General features: G+C 43.5%; 3 protein-coding genes across 8 annotated transcripts in view; 2 read left to right on the forward strand and 1 right to left on the reverse strand.

Moving 5' to 3' along the window:
* tnni3k (TNNI3 interacting kinase) overlaps positions 1-2,951 on the forward strand; it is a 15,543-nt gene extending 12,592 nt beyond the window's left edge. Inside the window, exons 23-25 of one of the 2 annotated variants that reach the window (XM_086089505.1) lie at positions 13-182; positions 453-532; positions 740-2,950. In XM_086089505.1, the coding sequence (XP_085945631.1) occupies positions 13-182; positions 453-532; positions 740-819 (330 nt within the window). In that variant the 3' untranslated portion in view covers positions 820-2,950. Of the gene's footprint in view, positions 1-12; positions 183-452; positions 533-739 lie in introns of both variants that reach the window. The other variant, XM_086089506.1, reaches the window with a different exon arrangement.
* Positions 2,693-15,622, reverse strand: erich3 (glutamate-rich 3). 2 transcript variants are annotated; one of them, XM_086089504.1, is made up of 14 exons: positions 15,473-15,622; positions 14,777-14,870; positions 13,685-13,810; positions 13,522-13,593; positions 13,106-13,231; positions 11,797-11,943; positions 10,396-10,617; positions 10,079-10,259; positions 9,749-9,935; positions 8,427-8,575; positions 8,183-8,338; positions 7,772-8,068; positions 6,424-6,543; positions 2,693-6,304 (listed from the first exon to the last, which is right to left on the reverse strand). In XM_086089504.1, exons 1-14 carry the CDS (start codon positions 15,490-15,492, stop codon positions 3,159-3,161), a joined length of 5,043 nt encoding a protein of 1,680 aa, XP_085945630.1. In that variant the 5' UTR covers positions 15,493-15,622; the 3' UTR covers positions 2,693-3,158. The 2 variants fall into 2 exon arrangements, with proteins under 2 accessions (XP_085945630.1, XP_085945629.1); XM_086089503.1 differs by lacking the exons at positions 11,797-11,943; positions 13,522-13,593; positions 13,685-13,810; positions 14,777-14,870; positions 15,473-15,622 and having other exon boundaries at positions 13,106-13,431.
* The window catches only part of LOC147166506 (LIM/homeobox protein Lhx8), a 21,098-nt gene continuing 10,846 nt past the window's right edge, over positions 8,094-18,345 (forward strand). For 2 of the 4 annotated variants that reach the window (XM_086089510.1, XM_086089513.1), the window contains exons 1-6: positions 8,094-8,345; positions 9,755-9,942; positions 10,113-10,556; positions 13,108-13,263; positions 15,540-15,747; positions 16,743-16,819. The gene's annotated coding sequence lies outside the window, so the exon portion shown is untranslated. Of the gene's footprint in view, positions 8,346-9,754; positions 10,557-13,107; positions 13,264-15,539; positions 15,748-16,742; positions 16,820-18,345 lie in introns of all 4 variants that reach the window. The other 2 variants (XM_086089512.1, XM_086089511.1) reach the window with 2 other exon arrangements.

Consider the following 18,345-nt stretch of genomic DNA (forward strand, 5'->3'; position numbering starts at 1 on the left):
TTCCATCCGCAGCTGATGTCGCCCGCCTCCAGTAACAGCAGCGGCTCCTTGTCGCCCTCCTCGTCCTCGGACTGCCTTCTCGCCCGAGCCGGGCCCAGTCGGGGTCACGTGGCTGCGCTGAGGTCCAGGTTCGAGCTGGAGTACGCACTCAACACTCGGGCCTACGCCTTCTGGAGCCAGAGGTGAGAAGACGTGACAGAAATCCTTAAACCATCGGCCGCCGCCACCACGAGGCACTCAACCAGAACCGATCCACGTTTCCATGGGGGGGCCCGCAGCGAAATTTTAGCTCAGGGCCCAATAATATTGATTATTTATCATTCATACGGTCGTCGGGTTTGATATCTTTTGGCTTCAATTGGCTCTGCGCTGTGAGGCTGTGAAGCTAACCACTAATCCACCGATGCAGACGTCACGGGAAACCATTTGATTGGTTTGTTTTTGACTTTCAGCGAGCAAAGGCGTGCTTCCGGAGGCCTCTCATTGGAGGAAATAAGGAGGAGCATGCAGTTTTCCCCCGTCGATCGCAATGGTTTGTCCACTACTGTATTATTGTAATGATAAAATATTTAGTGTACTCTGCCATGCCATGACCTTTTTTTATAATCAAATTATTCAAATCATTATTTCAGCCCTATATTTATTACTAGTTCTCACTGATGCATTTCAATATAAGTATCAGTGAAAGTTTTGTGCTCTGGCTGTCACAGTTCTTATTTTCCTTTCTACTTTTTTGCAGGTTACGTGTCCGATCCCATGAGCACCATGCGATTCTGCTCCTCCTTCAGTAGCAATGGCAGCTTTGAAGACAGTAATTAACACCTTTTTTTTTTTTTTTTTTACTTGTTGCTGAGGCTGTATATACTTGCATGTGTGCTTGAAGGTTTTTGTTGGTTATTTAATTGCAGTCATGGTTCATTTTTAATTAAGCCTTCCCCATTAAATATTTTTCATGTTAACCGTTTTTTTTTTTTTGCGAAAAATAATCAATTAATTCTATTATGAGAACGTTTATATTATGTACCGGTATCTTAAGTTTGCGTTGCAGATTTTTAGTGTAGTACCACATGGTGCCACAACAAGTTGAGCAGCACTGAGCTGTATTGGAAGAGATGCGCCACAGCAAGAAGAAGAGACGGATCGTTTTTTTTTATAGCTTTGTACAATAGCAAGAATGGAAAACGGTACTAAGGAATAAAAAAGTGTGTTTAAAAAAGCTTAAATGTTCTTTCAAAGATTTAAATGTGTTTAAAGTGTGTGAGAGGTGATTCAGAATGAACACAAACTTTTTTTTCTTTTTTTTTGTCAAAGTTTTTATTTCATTACTGCCCTGAAAATCCACACTGGAGCATAATAAGGCAAATAAATAATCAATTTAGGAGTAAATAGAGGTAGTCTTTACATCATTTTCAAAAATGTTATCACAAAATATTTTATGATGACAAATGAGCTCTCATCGAGCCAAAATCTCCACATGAACTTGAAAGCATTTTGTGTTCAAGTGTGCTTACATGGCAGGTAAGCGAAGTCCTGGGAGACCCGCCGGCTGTGAATTATTCAATTTGTGAGTTTGCGTGAGCAAGAGTATCTGCTTGCAGGTAAGAGGCGACAGCACTCGATACCTTCCATTAACCGGGCCTATTTGGGAAAAGAGCTGCTTTTGCACACGGTCGGAGTTTCTTACTGATTAATGCATGATGGCTATTGTAAAAATTGGGTTCCCTTGCACCCGAGCACTGATCGTCAAACTTTTAAGTCCTCGAGGATGGGGCGGGGGCGCAGATGAGTTTAAAGCCTTGGAATTCCCCCAAATGTTGCTGGTTTAATCCCATTGGTCATTTTCACCAAGATATAAACAGAATCAAAGGTGGGAGGATTTTCTGGATTATTGAGGCCTCAAAAAGACGATTCGTTCAGCGCAAGAAAAATATAGACCAGGAGGTCTCAAACGACTTGGGTCCAGGGGACCCAATTAAGCACAAGTGTTGTAACCCTTGAGATTGGGGACATTTTGAAGATCTTGGTCTTGTCTCGGTCTTGTCTCAAATTTGGGATTTTCCGTCGAGACCGGCACTTCTTCTTCAACTTCTTTAATGTGAAGAAGCACTTGGCAAAACGACCAATACTTTCAATTCACGTGTTGCTAACATCCACGTTTAGCTTGCAAAAATGCTGCAGTCTTCTTTTATTCCAGAAATGGACTTCTTTATTGCAGTCTTGGTTTTTGACATGGTCTTGCCTTGATTCCAGTGAGTCTTTTGAGGTTTTGACCTCAACACTAATATGATGTGCTCCTTGGAATGCCATGGGAATTATTTATTTGCTGAACATTTTTTCTAAGTGTAAACAGTAACCAAAATATTCGCCCATATGTTTTGATTCCCAAGGGTCCGTTGCCCTGCCTGGTACCCGGGCCTTAAAAAAAATAAAATAAAATACTTTTGCGATAAGGATCATTCCCAAATGTCAATCAGCCCATGTATGCAAGCTCGTACAAAGTAGCCACTTGATTCAATTTTCCCGCCCTTTCCTGTCGACGAGCACGCCGCCTAATGTCCACTCTCGGTTCTGGCCGACGCCAACAAAGAGTAAGAACTTGGACCAAAAGGCATTTTGTTCACCGACAACACGCTGGAACGGCTTTCGCTGCCGATGTCATTGATCGGCCGCATGTTCCGGTTGACGGTTTTTTTAATTAAATGTTGTGACTTTCCTGTCTGCCTGTCAAATTTGTGATATTTTGGGCAATTTTATTTTTGGGGACATTATATAACTAGTTTTGACATTTTTCATGCCTTTTTTTGCTTGCAATTTTCTGACATTTTTGAAGAAATTTTATGGTAATTTTCATTAATTTTTCTTTTCTTTTTGGACATTTTGTAGGTTTTTTTCTGCCTTTATTTTTAATTTTGAATAAATTATCTGACTTTTTTGGCAATCCATAAATATTTTATGTATGATTATTTTCTGCCTTTATTTAGTTTTTGGGATATTTACTTTTCTGAATAAAAAAAATAAAAACAATTATGTGTGTGTGGGTGGGTGGGCGTTTGCTGTCTGGAGATTTTGTTAATAGAAAACTGTTAATTATACATGATTCTGTATCATATTTGTCACTTTAATAAAAATATACGTTGGAAAGAAAGAAAGCACGCTGCCTAATGTCCACTCTCGGTTCTGGCCGATGCCAACAAAGAGTAAGAACTTGGACCAAAAGGCATTTTTTTGTTCACCGACAACACGCCGGAACGGCTTTCGCTGCCGATATCATTGATCGGCCGCATGTTCCGGTTGACGGACGGTTTGTCCTCCGCGCCCGCGTGGCTTCCAACGTCTGAACTTGAGGTTTTGAAACGGCGAGCTTCAGTTGCGTCCTGTCCCTCGCGCGTCTTTCCTTCCGGAGATGTCCGCTCTTTCTCGCGAGCGGGACGCGCGTCTGTCAGAACGATTTGCGCGGCAGTCTCGGCTTTGATCGCCGACACGCTCGCCGCTCTCCGCCCGGCCTCGTCTTCAACGAGAGATCCTTCAGTCTCGTCTTTCTCTATGAGCTTTGGTTCATTCTCGATGTCTTCACTGGACGCCTCCCAGTTGTCTTTAATGGGACGTCTCTCAGGAGAGGACCGAGCTACTTTGCCTTTGGTGTTACTTGTGCTGTTTGGTGCAACCTCCTTACGGGACGTCTCAACCATTTTCAGAAGCTCTGAAGATTGTCCGGCCCCCTCGCCGGCACCCGCGTCAGAATCCCTGAGGTCCTCCAGAGGTTCGACGAAGGTTTCAAAGAATTTTGACGCCTGATGCGTCGTTAGCCAGTTGGTGACGAGCTCCGCGCTGCTCGCTCTGGCCAGCGTCTCCGGACTTTCTCCGTGGGGGAGAGGATCGACTGATGGAGTCTTTGACTCGGGTTGCGGAAGCACACTTGCGCCTTCTTCTGAGGTCTTGCTAGCGTTCTGTGCGTCAGACCTTGTTTTGGAGGCCACGTTCTGGCCTGGGAGTTTGGAAGATTGTTTCTCTTTGGGGAATTTTTCAGCTGAGTCACCAACTGCGGATGATGGATCGGCCCGGTTTTGAGGAGTTTCTTTGGTTTTCTCAATGTCGCGGTCTCGACTGCTTCCTTTTGGGCCATCAGGGTCGAGCTCCTCGATGAAGTCAACTCTCGACCGTAGAGTTTCAAAGTCGTTTTTAGCACGCGCTACCTCCGTACCGTCGTCGACTTGATGAAAATCTCCAGTTCTTTCCATATTGACCTCCAAATCTTTGTGTTCTGTAGAATCATCGTCGGGTTGTCCTTTTTCAATTTGCTCCGATCTATTGACGTCACTTTTGTCCTCGTGAGAGACGCTTTCTGCGCGAGTGGACATCTCCCCATTCTCAGCGTCAACTTTACTCTGTTGGCCATTTTCGGTTGTCAGAACTTTGTCTGTTCTCGTCTCTTCTGTTGTGCGCGTTACATTCGCGACTTGGAAGACGCCAACATGTTGCATCACGTTCATTTTTTTGTCCTCGTTTTGTAAGTGACCTTCTGACGTATTCTGCGGTTCCTGTGCACTCTTTGGTGCTTCTTGTGTTTCCTCCGTGTCGGAGGTGACGCTCATAACTTTTGTCGTTTTGCTTTTTTCCGCTTTGTTCTCACCGTTGTGTTCGCTTTCCTCGGCGTTATCAACGGTCGATTTGTTGATTTGGTCCACAGTCGCCGTCTCGGCAGCAAGGATTTCCGTTCCTTGGGTTTCATTGTCATCGCTGCGTCTCGCTTCGCTCTCCTCCACGGCGTCAGCGGTTGGCTCTTTTACGCCTTCGCCTTCGCCCGCGTGCGCAGCCGCCATTTCTTCGTCTTTACCCTCGTCTGCCCTCTCGTCTTTCTCCACCGCTTCATTTTCTTTCTGAGCAGTCGCTTTGCTCATTTGGTTACCTTCGCTGGTCCGAGCGTCAGCTGTGTTCTGTTCTTCATCGTTACTTTCTTCAGCTATGTTTTCATCTTCTGTTGCTTCTTCCTTGTTCTCAGTGGTCGCTTTGTCGAGTTCTAGAGAAGTAACAATTTTATCTTCAATTTCTTCAGTTTCCTTCCCGTCTTTTTCCACCGCTTCACTTTCGTCCTTATCATCTATGGTTGCTTTGTTAATTTCTTCAGTTTCTTCATCCTCGGCGGTAACTGTTTTCTCGTCTTCGTCCTTATCTGGCACATCTTTACGTTGCTCAGCTCTGCTTTCCTCCATGTTGTCACCGGTCGCTTTTTTTATTTCCTCACTGTCCACGGTTTGAGCAGGAATTGACTCAACTTCGCCCGCCACATCTGTACTTTCTTCAGTTTCCTTCCCGTCTTTTCCCACCGCTTCACTTTCGTCCTTATCATCTGTGGTTGCTTTGTTAATTTCTTCAGTTTCTTCATCCTCGGCGGTAACTGTTTTCTCTTCTTCGTCCTTATCGGGCACATCTTTACTTTGCGCAGCTCTGCTTTCCTCCATGTTGTCACCGGTCGCTTTTTTTATTTCCTCACTGTCCACGGTTTGAGCAGGAATCGACTCATCTTCGCCCGCCACATCTGTACTTTCTTCAGTTTCCTTCCCGTCTTTTTCTATGGCTTCACTTTTGTCCCCATTGTCTGTGTTTGTTTCGTTAACTTCGTCTGCCTTTTCTTCTGGGGCTTCTTCGGTCTCTGTGGTCCGCACGTTGAGACCCTCGCCCGTGTCTGTCTCCGTTTTTTCTGATTCATCAGCCTCTTCTTCTTCTTTGTTGGTAGCATTTTCTATGGTTTTATGGCTTTCCTCAGTTCGACTTGCGTCCTTTTCACTTCCCTCGTTAGCGTCACTGGGTTTCTCATGCGTGTTTGCTTCTTTACCGCGTTCCTCACATTTTGCCACAAGATCGTCTCGCCCTTCACTAGTAGCCAAAATATCTCCTAAGGCTTCATCCTCCGCTCTTTTGCCCTCGTCCTTTATATTATCTTCTTTAGAAACGGTTGCCTCCAACAAGCCGCTCGACTCTTCCGGCGTTGCTTCCAATTCTGATCCTCCAGCAGTCTCTTCTTCCTTCGTCTCGCTGGCTGGCTTCACCTCTGAATCGGCATCTGCAATCTTCTTCTCAATGGAGATAGCTGAAGCTTTGTCTTGGGGCTCTGAAGTCTTCACTTTCTCCTCTGGATCGCCTCCATCCTCGGCTTCCTTCGCTTCCTCCCGCTCTGTTGCCTTAACACCGTCTCCCGTCTCGTCCTCGGAGTCGTCGGGGTTCTCATGGGGTTCTTCGTGGCCTGCTTCAGCGTGTTCTTTTGGCTCAGATGCTTCCTCTAATTTGCATTCCACCAGAGCTGCTTCTGCAAACGCACACAGAGGCCGTTTGGTTTCTGTTTTTTTTTTGTTTTTTTCAGGAAGCCTCGCAACAGCGTTTTAAAGAGGAATTCAATTTGATACCATCTTTTTTTCGGTTTCTTGCCTTGGTCCGTGAATGCCGCCGCCTCCTCCTCTTCGGTACTGGTGTCGCTCAGCTCTGGCTCAGAGCTGCGCCGGGACTCCTGCAGGATGGCTTCAACGAGCTTCTCCTGCACAGATTTGGCTTGGGGAAAGACAAAGATACATAGCAAATGCAATGGTGTCAGCCACGTACGGGACATTTAAGGAGGTTTGAAACAAAAGAGACGCAGTAAGGAAGCATGAATTCACACACGCGTTGGTTCTTTAATTGGGCGAGGTGCAAACAGAATCGGAGTAACAAAGCATGCAAATGTATGCACACAGACATGAAAATAGAATTGAGCACATACAAAACATTTACTAAAAAAAAAGACATAAAAGAAAACAATGAAAAAGTAAAATGTTGACACTTGGCATAGATACTGTAGAATTTGTGATTATTTACAATATAAATAAATGTCCATATTGATTATGAAACATGGATTTAGTTGTGAATTGTGTTTAGTGTGTTCAGCAGCTTTGCCAAGAAAGATGTCAGAAAATTATAGAAAATATTAAGACAATATTTAAAAATTATAGATTTATAAAATTGTTAATCCATGCTATACAATAATAATAACCAATTGAAATAGTTTCAAATAAAATTCAATACAAATAAGAAATAAATTCAGAGGGAAAACACATTTTTCCACACACTTAATGTAGTGCAATCATCTAAATGACATTTAAAAAAAAAAAAGATATACTGTATAGAATTAGGCAAGCCACACCCACTTTCTTTTGGAAGAAAGTGGGTCTGGACAGGCATCCACAGACAGCGATTCGGCACCGGCCGAAAACAGGCCGGGCCAATCAAAGTCGGCTATTTGCGTGACATCGTCTTCGTGAGCAACGTCACTCTTCAGTCATCAAGTTTTTCCCACAACGACATTCAACAACATCATCATTCACTCCAGTCTCTCTTCGGCTAGTAGCCATGTTGGATTTTTACTCCGTCTCCGCAAAAAAAATTAAAAAAATTAAAAAAAACTTAAACGAGCCGCTTTTCTGACGTCACGTCCGCTCTACGCTCATTGGTTCATTCCGCTGTCTATTAGCTCAGGTTTGCCCCGCCTCAGAAATGCGACTGATAGTGCGGTAGACCAAATTCGCTCTCCGGCAGAGCCGCGAGTGAGTCTGGATTTCCAGGCTAGTATAGAATAGCGACAAGTTTACAAGCGCTTCAATTGACGAGATTTTTTAGTTATAAGTGTAAAAAGTAGCCTTGGCAAACAGTTTTTTTGTGTGCTCTCTATAGTGAATTTTCAACTCATTGGAACATATTCCCGCTTAAACGCTTGTTGACTGTATACACTCCCCCATTTACTCACCCCTCTCCGGCTCCTCCGACTTGCGGCCATCTTCTGCCTCTTGGTCTTCTATTTTCTCTCCCGGTGCCTCCTGGCTCAGTTCTTCCTCGCCGGTGTCGGAGACGTCCACCACCTTCGTGCCGGAAACGGTGGCTTCGGCTCCTTCTCGGTTCACTCGGTCCTTCTCATCCGCGGTTTCCTCTCGGAGGATCTCCTCGGGTTCTTCCGCTTCTTCGTCCTCTTTGGAGTCTTTGACGACCTCGACGTCGCTCTCCTCGCAGGAGCTGGAACTTGAACGAGGCCTTGTGTCATCTTCTTCTGTGGCAGGGGGGGGGGGGGGGGGTTGATACAGCTCAAGGTTCTTTCAAAGTCGACCAACTACGCTCCACACAAAATGAACGACATTTCAATCTGTCTTTTCGTCACCCTAACCTGCTGCAAATCCGCCATCTTTGTTGTCATCTTCAGAGTCGGACGAAATGTCATCTTTATTCTGCGCGTCGGTTCCACTCGTCGGAGAAGAAGCTTTCTTGCCACTGGGTTCCTCGACAGCGACGTCGTCCTCTGCTTCAAAATCCTCTTCATAATCTGCATGGTGAGATTATCATCTGTCAGTTTTTCTGGTACATAACGCGTGAGCGCTTCTTCTTCATCATCATCATCATCATTATCATACCATCTCTGCGTTTGTCCTCTTGTTGTGGAGAGGTGCTCTCACGTCCTGAGTGGGATGCGCTGCTGGCCTCCTTGAGGCTTCCTCCGGCGTCTTGGACCTTCTTGGGGGGAGGGGCAGGCTTTTTGTCCAGCCCCATTGCTATTATGCACCTAAAAACGTTAGGTCAAGGGTGTCAATTGTTTTCATTATGGGCCACTTTTGCAGTCGGGTTTCCCCTCAGGGGGCTGATTGTAATGGGGGAATAGAGTGGTTAGAAACGGGGGTGTCAAACGTGCGGCCCGCGGGCCGGATTAGGCCCGCAACGGGGTTTAATAAAGACGATTTTGGAAAGTAAAAAAAAATAATAATAATTGTAATGTCAGACCAATTAATCAGCCGGCCACGCTCAAAACATATAAATTCGTAATTTCAAAAGCAGTCCTCAATGCAAATTGTACACAGAACCTGGATGTCATTATTTTACGCACAACCTGAAGTCACGGTTTGTTTAAATAAATAAATAAATGAAATTGCAGCATCCCATTTGCATTTGTGTTATTTTTTTGGAACATTATGATAACAGTTGAGCTCTGTAATTTAGGGCTGGCTCACAAATAGCGAAAATATGCGTATAATTGACGGCAATTGTTTTTAAGTTGTATACAATTTTTTTACCGATATTTTCCTCCGTGCGGCCCCTGAGCTAATATGAGTTTGACACCCCTGGGTTAGGGGTTAGGATTACAAAAACAACAAAAAAGACAGAAATGTATAAATGTAAGAGTTTACAATTATTATTATATATTTTTTTTATATAAAAATTATATACTGTGTGTATATGTGTATATATATATATATATATATATATATATATATATATATATATATATACATACTTATTAAATCCCTCAATGGGAATACAAATTTAAAAATGTTAAATTGGAATAAACTACAATAAAAATCAGGATGTTCAATTTTTTATTATTATTATTTGCAATTATTATACTTACTACATTTCCACAATGGAAAAATTCTAGTGAAAAAAGGAATATTAAAAAAAAGTTTTAATTAAAACAAACATTAACATTTTTATTAATTAACTACAAATCAAAATAAAAAGTGTATCATCTTAATGTTAAAAAAACAAGCAAGAACGTCCACAATCTTTAATTTGAGAATTATTGCAAGTTTTTGTTTTATTCAGCGCTTCTTTAATCTGTAGGAAACATAATCTGTTTAAATATTCCTTTAATTTTGTAAATTAACATAAATAATAAATCCATTTCAAAACAAAACAAAACAGATGGCCCCAAATGAAATTGAAAAAGTGCGGCCTTCCTCACTTGTAGCACGGCGAGGCCCGTTCTACGGCGCTGAAGCCGAAGTGCCCGTGCCTGCCGCCCAGCCGGGGGCCTCGCCTGTGCTTGAACTCGCAGCACGAGCTGAGGCGCTCCACTTGCAGCCCGTTCAGGAAGAAGGTCAAGCTGAAGGGAAAACCTCGATGTCGCCTCGACACCAACTGGAACGTCTCTTGGAGGTGAGAACGGCGGGCAGAGGGTCAGGAGGAAATGAAATTTTTCGTTATTTCTCTCAACATGTACTCGTACCTTGGATGCATGACATTTCAATAACATCATTGTGAACTGTGTTTCTTCCCGATTCCCATCACTGACCTCCCTCACGGAGCTTGCCCTTGTACACGCACAGGTTCTCTCCTCCGCAGTGCTGCTGAAACACTTTGACCTCGTCCCTCGGGTCCTCCGGGTCGTGGGAGAGATGCACAGATTTGCCGTAATACACCATGGTGACATGCGCTTTGCTCTGGGGCACGCAAGTCCTCAGGAGGGGCTGTTCCTGTAGTCACACCACACACTTGCTTGATGCTTTCTAAGCTTACACCAAAACAAAACATACAGCGCCACGAAAAATGGCGCGACCCCGTTCTGATATATTGATCACACTTTTCACAGACAACATGTTAACTCGAGACCTCGTTGGCGCCAATTGCAGCGGAGGTGGTGGCGGGGCGCAGTCGTCGTCGGCCCCTGAGACTGGGGGTGCCGCTGGGAGCGCAGCCAGGGCCCCCGGCTTTCCTCTTGGTGGCGGGAGGCAGCGGCGTGACGGCGCTGTTGATGACCGGCAGGTAGTAAGGTGAGACGCCCGGCGGGGGATCCCAAGCGGTGGGCTCGTGCCTCCTGGACTCGCTGTCCATCTGGCGGGGAGAGGAAAGCCGCATGGTGAATGTTCAGTGCTGTGCATTGGACCCATGTTAAGTCAACCATATTAGCAACGGGGTTGTTTCTTTTAACCAATCAGATTTCAAATTGGTCCTCAAAGGACGTCTTCATTTTTCTGTCTTCTGATTGGTCGGTCAGAGCAAAACTGGTTCCAGGCAACTTTGACTAGCAACGCACGTCTACTGTGTTTGTAAACGCTATTATGCTGTCTCCACTTTGGTGCAATTGTTGCTTAACTCATTTCCTCCCAAAAACGTATAAAAACGTTCTATTTCAAATATGACCATGCTCCCAAAAACATATTATTATTATTTTTTTTATGTTAGGGCATACAGAAGGCTTTGATGCAGCCTCTGAACTGAAGGGAATGCTTGAAGCAATGGTAGTTATTACCAAAAACGTCCAGCAGGTGGCAGCAGAGTATAAGAGATCAAACAGGGCCATGTTGCAAAAAGCTCTTTCCCCCACAGTTTTAAACCGATTTGTGAATAATGATGAAACTTAGCTATATTCTAATGCTAATTGTTGCAACACGGAAACAGATACAAATATACTTTTTTCCTAATGAAAGAAGAGAATCTAATCTTTCTTTGGGTATCAGTCAAAATCCAAAACTGCCGGGAGCAAAGGGGGTTGCTTCAGTGAAAATAGCTGGGAGTGAATGTGGTAAAGGGGAAGTCAACCCCTCAGAAAATAATTGACAAAAATATTTTCAATGCAGCCCCACTAGTCTAAATACGGTAATTTGGTTCATATTGTGTTAGTGGAATTTGAGTTCAGCAGAAAAATCCAGACGTGTTTATCCATCTCATCTCAGGGGGCGGCCATTTTGCCACTTACTGTCGACTGAAGATGACATCAGTTTTGCTCAGGTCTCAGGTAACAACCAATCACAGCTCAGCTTTAGAAAACAGGTGAGCTGTGATTGGTCGTTGCCTGAGCCCTGAGCAACTGTGATGTCATCTTCAGTCGACAGTAAGTGGCCAAATGGCCGCCCCCTGTGATGGATAAAAACTCATATTCCACAAATGTAATATTAATCCGAATGTCATGTTTAGACACGTGAGATCACATATATATTATTATTGTCAAGAAATGTTTAAGGTTGACTTCCCCTTTAAAAGAAGTCACATGATTGTTGGCTTTGGCCTCACGGTGCAGTCGAGCGGCGGGCGGTTGTCACTGAACGCCTCGTTGACCCCGTGAGGGGAGCTGCGTTTATTGTTGCCGCTGTGGATCGGCTTCAGGCGCACGGGCCGCTGCATCTTTCCTGGAGCCGTGTTGGGTCGAGATGAACATGGCTGCGTACATGCACAGAACCACACACTCATTTTTCAATTTTAGTCATAGGTACTATTGTATGGTGTACTTATGTGGAAGTCTTTCTGCTGAAAGGGGAAATCAACCTTAAACATTTCTTGACAATAATATGTTACACGTGACCTCACTAGTCTAAACATGACATTCGGATTAATATTACATTTGTGGAATATGAGTTAAGCAGCGAAATCCAGCCGTTTTGATCAATATCAGAGGGCGGCCATTTTGCCACTTGCTGTCGACTGAAGATGACATCACAGTTGCTCATTGCTCATGCTGCATTCGAGGATGGTCGGAAGTCGGATTTTTCCGAGTTGTTTTTGCCTAATTCCGACCAGAAAACGTTTGAGGTGAAAATAAACAACCAAAATGGCGGATAGTGATAAATTGTTTTTATTTTGGTCCTCAAAACTCATTTGAACCTCCAGCAAACTTGCCTTCTCGCAATTTTTTTTCATTTATTGTTTTTATGACTTCATAAGCAATTCATACAGTTCAGTAGTTCACTGTATAATTTCATGCAGGAAGATAGCGGCATACCGTCACGTACGTTGTGTTACGTGAAGTCATGTCCAATATTTATAAATGAAGAAAACGATCTAGTTTTAAACTCAAGTTAATTGTGTTTTGCCATTCACGGTCTGTGTTTCCAAAGGGGTCGCCATTGTAGAGTGATGTCACATTATAGTATTATATACATATATATATTTTTTTCCATACTTCGCAAGTGGGATTTTCCGAGTTCAAGGGGGCGTTCCCGTACACACTTCCTGGTTTGAACTCGGAAAAGTCCCACTTCCGACCATCCTCGAATGCGGCATCGGGCAATGGCCAATCACAGCTCACCTGTTTTCTGAAGCTGAACTGTGATTGGTTGTTACCTGAGCAACTGTGATGTAATTTTCACTTGACAACAAGTGGCAAAATGGCCGCCCCCTGAGATGGATAACGGCTGGATTTTGCTGCTTAATCAGAATACCATATAAAGACTAGTGGGGCGACATAGAACATATTATTGTCCCCCCCCCCCCCCCCCCATAAAAATGCGGGCGGTTGACTTTAAAAGAAAGACTAATAGAAGTAGAAGTGCGTACAGCGTGCTTTGGGGCTGAGCTGATAAATACCACATCTGTTTGCACTCACAGATTCTGAGGATCCGTAATGGCCGCCCACAGGTCCTGAGTGCTGCTTCCGGAAAGCCCTCGCACCCTTAGGCGGGCGTGGTGACATCATTTGGACATCTTCTTCAAATCGCTTTGTGCGCGCCACCTTCCAAATCAGAGTGTACTGTAGTACGTACGGTATGTCATGCTTAGATATTCTTCTTCCTTGACAATCACACCGTGTTTTTGTGGTTCAATGATGCAAATAATATGGTACGCGGTATTATGTTTAAAGCATGTGGAAGCAGTAAAACAATGTTTAAAATGCTTTTTATATGGACTCGTATGTTACGGATTTTCACCTGTCTTGAGTCTGGAACGAACCCCGTGCGTTCACGCTGCGCGTTCCAAATCAAGTCATCACGAAGCATGAGCATTGACATGCAAATGACTCACCTTCATCTTGTGCACTCGCTCCCTCCTGGCAAACTCCTCCAGTTTTCTTTTTATCTCCATCTGATGGAGACGCTGCGAGCAAAATTAGCATGGCTCATTATGCTGCACGACGCTCACAGTGTCTGAATTGTTTTTGTGTCTGGAACACCGTGTTCCAACCCACCTCCATTTCCAGCACCTTCAGGAAAATGGCCTGAGCCAGGCACTCCCTGACGTGTCTCTGGTGGGCCCTCTGGAGTAGCTTGTGCTTGTACTCCTTGTCCGGAACGATGCGGCCACTCCTGGTGATCTAAAGGCAAAAACCGTCACAAGACTCTGCCAGCTGAAATAAAACTCAAAAGATGTTGGGGGGAATGTAACCAAGTTTTCACGACATGCATTAAAAATGATGGCCGTAGTTTGCAAAAAAAAAAAAAAAAAAAAGCAGGATTGAAAATTTGACACTCAATAATCTTCAGCAAAAATTCGGCTGCGCTCACTGATCTGAATATACGACTGGACAGCCGATACACGCCCGTGCAAGCCGTTGAAGCGACAGGGCGGCCATCTTGCTCCTCCCATCTCGCAAGCAGACTACTGTATAACCTATTCGATAGACATACAGATTAGCCATATACAGCTCGTAGGCAGTTAGTATAGGGCCGGGAGGCGGAGTCACTTTTTTTTTTAACAAGTAAAAATAAAAATTAACAACTGGAAGGCATGTGCTGCTTTGAGGATCACTCAGTTCCTTTTTCTCCTGTAAACATCATAAAGCATATAACTTCTACATGCGTTTAAGACAAGTTGTAAAATGTCCTCTTGTTTATGTTTAACAAATTTAAAACAGCATAAATCATGCTGTTTCTACTAAGCACTGTCTCAAATGTTCTCCAATTTGGATTCTGTAAATGTATAGGATGGTATGCCGAGAACCATTCTTGGGAGGAGCAATATGGCGGCCTCGCGGCTTCAAAAGTCTTGGCCTTTCGGCTATCCAGTCGTATATTCAGATCAGTGGTTGCGCTTGAAAATACTGTCTACACTCTTCTTCTTTTAAATGTACACTGTAGCAAACATAAGTGTACCACCGTCTAGTGGCTGATTGTGGAACTACACCCACAATAAATGTGAGGTCGAATAAAATAGTAGGCGTGGAAGAAAGTCTCATCCAACTCGTTATATTTGTAAAATAGTTGTAGCGACGTGAAGTAAGGTATCCATGTGACACTTTTTTTGTTTCTATGCAAATGCCGAAAGTGTTGTTCTGACGTACCAGGCCGGCTCCGTGCAAGTGTCTCCTGATGCGAGTACTGCTGAAGTAGCCGGTCAGGTGTTTGTCCGTCAGGCTGTTGTAGGCTGAAATCAGCCTGCGGCGGAGAAAAACAAAACAAATGCTAAACAATCCTGCATCAGCCTACTATAAATAGAAACTTTTTGTAATGGAGCGTCCCTGTTTGTTCAGTCGTTGTTTTTTTTAATCAAGATCTTTAGCTGTCGTTTTTTTTTTTCCTTTCTCTCCCAGGTGTCTGATTACACGCAGGCATTTGAAGAGATGACACACTTGACCCTGTCCGCCTCTCTCTCTATTGTGCACCTGGATTGTCTTTTATGTGATATCGTGTCGCACTTCTGCTCCTCTTGATGGCCGGATTCTCTTTTGAGATGCTTGTTACAATTGAAGCATGAGTTCACATCCTTTGTTGGCTTGACGCTGTCACACCAGTCTTCGTTTTTGGTATCTGCCCCGTTTTGGCTGTTCCACATTTTTATTTTTCCAATTCAAACCATTGTGTGCAGATGGACGGAAATGTTTTAATCATAAACCAATATCAACATCGAGCTGCTATTTGTTAGGCCGGATACCCTGTTGTTGTTTTTAGACGCATATCTGATCTTACAACATAGTAAAAAGTGGATGTGACCAATATTGACTCTCAAACACAGAGTAGCAAAATGGAGCAGCACGTACCCCGGGTTGAAGTGACTCATGGTGCCGGTTGGCTCTCCGTCTGCTTCAAATCCCTCAAATGTTCCAGCTGGCAGGGCCGGCGGCGGCGGCGGCGGCGGCGGCGGCGGCCTGTGCACGCCAGGCGAGACGGCCGGAGACCCAACTCGGCAGAGTTGTTACAGAGCACCAAATTCTCTTCTGAGTCCGACCGGAGTCGCTGCCTGACTTCTCCTGGAGTGCAAGCGGTGACACTGGGTGGTTGCCATGGGAGACCACGTGACAATGCTGCCAACCAGGCTGGTTTCCACTTACACACACACACACGCACACGCACAGGCCCACTGGCATCAAACTAGACACCACAAGCACTGACCTACTTTCACAACTTTAATTCTAATATTGGTAGCATTTTGTCTTTGTTTTCCAGTACCTTTATTTGGATGTTGGATTTTTTTGGTGTGTCCAATCAGATCCCTCAGAATCATCAGTGTTGATCAATGTACATTGTCTTTAACCAATCACATTTCAAAGTCATTCTCAATGATGGTCGGAGCAAAACTGTTTAAATTGCAAACGTGTCTGCGGAGATTTGCGCACGTTAATCAACATCTCGTGTTTTTACATGTTGTTAGATCAATTTTGATTGCAGATGATGTACGTGGCACAGTTGTGCTGTTATCGAATATGTGTAACTGACTTATTTTACTAGCATTAATCATATATAATAACTCTTGATGATGGTGATAATGATGATTACTGTATCATATCTAACTGAAATTGATGTAATTATTAGTTTTATTACGACTACTACTGCTGCTGCTACTACAACTATTATTATTATTATTATTATTATTATAGAAAGGTCAAAACACACCAAAATACATAAATGCGTGACAAATTAAGAAGAAACAATCCCACAACAGTCATCTTTTTCTTAAATCTTAAATTTTTCTTAAAACAATGGATTTTACGACCTAGATTTAAAAAAAAACTACAAACATTCTCACCAGCATGAGTGATTACACGGTTTAAGATTGCAGGTCCTCCAAGGCCATCTAGTGGACATAAGGGAAATTACAAAACTTTAGTTTTGTTAGTGAAATGTTGATGCATTGATAAAACCATTACATCACCAGCCAATTCATTAAAAGTTAACTTTAAGTTTTTAATCCAGGATTTAAGAATATTGAATGTATTTTCTGAAAATAAAATGTAGTTTATCTCAACCTTAGTGCATTTGTCAAATATATATTTGTTTTCTTTCTTTCTTTCCGGTACCAAACTTCACCAGTGGGTGGAGCCACGTGTCCTTCTTGAGACGCCACTGGCATGCCTGGAGTGCCAATTTTGCCAAATGTCAGCACAATGGTACGTTGACTCACGAGTTTAATTTGTTCCATGACCAAATTCATAAAATGATATTATTGCCACTTCCAGTTGAAGTTAACTGTCAAAGAGAATGACACTTTGTGTATTAATAGCGTTGCCATAGGAACGTCCAATTAGCTTAATGCTAGCAATCAATTTGGAACGAATAGCATCAAATATTTGAATACAAAATCAGGGAACAACACATATAAACAGTTAATTTAACAATGCTCATTAGCATAATAGTATCGTTTACAAAGATAGTTCTGATTTTATATTTTGTAAATTTTGTAACAATCCGCAGTGTGCACCTCCTTGTTTGTGTTGTGTCTATGCATCACGTGATCGTTTTGGCCATCAATGTATTTGACGGCGTGGATGTTTACGCCGTTCGTGACGCGTGGTAGCGGCGAGAAGACCACTGTTTTTGTTTCCCTTTTAATAAAGTAAACCTGTGGACTTCCAGTTCCTTTGTTGCTCTCCAGTTTTTTGCTATCCAGCTGCGCGCGTTACAACTTAATAATTATTTTTGGTCTAACGCTTGTTTATATTGGGTGGCAATCAACTGCACAGCCACTAGATGGCGTAACACTTATTGTTTTCCACTGTGTTCATTCAAATGAAGAAGAGTGTAAACGGGAGTATTTTTTTTCAAGATATGCCTCGTTTTTGTTGATTATTGATCAACCCTGCTTCTTATGCCTATTCAACGACAGGAGGTTCATTTTATAATCTATCTTTGGGCATGGTTATCAATGTATATTGTAAAATTCTGAAAAACTGGTTTTGTTTATTGTAAATATATAGTGGTATCTGTACAATGTTATGCTGTTTGTCTCAAGTTATCCCTTCCTCTTGCTCTCTCTCAATATATACTATTTTAAAAATGCATTATAACTTTTTTTTTTTAATGAAGTGCCGTAAATGCTATAAAAACATGCCTCGAGAGTATTTAAATCTGGCATTTCATGGAGGGTGATTACTGTATTTGTATTTTGTTACTTCGGAACACAACGAGTGCAACCTGGCAAAGTTCCCGTGTGCGAGGTGCGAAGGCCCGCTTAAACATCAGGCAACAAGCAGTTGAGGCTGGTGGAAATTGAGACTTGGGGCCCGCTAAACACCGTAATCAAGTCGGCAAGCCTTAAAATAACAATTAGCCAGCAAAAAAGAAGAGGGATGATTATAAATTCCATTCAGGGGAAAAAAAAGATTCCCGGCTGCCGACGGGGAAGATCTCTGGGGGTCCGACGGTTTTTGGTGATGGAAGGAGGGGGGTTGAGTTTTTGCAATCAGCGTTAAATCGAGCCGTTTTGTGGCTGTGTGATTGTCAAGTGGGCCATTACTTGTTGATAAGAGCACCCCCCCCCCCACCACCCCACACCCCCACCCCTTGTGGCCCTGATTGGGGCCTACCATGCTGCTTCCCCACTTGCGCCGTCCAGGCGCAATCAGGCCCCTTTTTCAGCCCACTGCCATTTTTACTGCTGTGATTTCCACCCCCACCTCACCCAACCACTCCTCCC

The sequence above is a fragment of the Leptonotus elevatus genome, chromosome 11, assembly GCF_054856555.1.
Source record: "Leptonotus elevatus isolate MCC_2025b chromosome 11, RoL_Lele_1.0, whole genome shotgun sequence".
In the NCBI taxonomy this organism is placed as follows: domain Eukaryota; kingdom Metazoa; phylum Chordata; class Actinopteri; order Syngnathiformes; family Syngnathidae; genus Leptonotus; species Leptonotus elevatus.

Excerpts from the sequence above, each read along its gene's own strand:
- erich3 (XM_086089504.1), bottom strand. The coding sequence starts at position 15,492 with ATGAGTCACTTCAACCCGGG. Across the intron at positions 10,260-10,395 it reads CTGCAATTGGCGCCAACGAG|GAACAGCCCCTCCTGAGGAC; the intron begins GTCTCGAGTTAA and ends GTGTGACTACAG. Across the intron at positions 8,576-9,748 it reads CGGGCCTCGCCGTGCTACAA|GTGCATAATAGCAATGGGGC; the intron begins GTGAGGAAGGCC and ends TAACGTTTTTAG.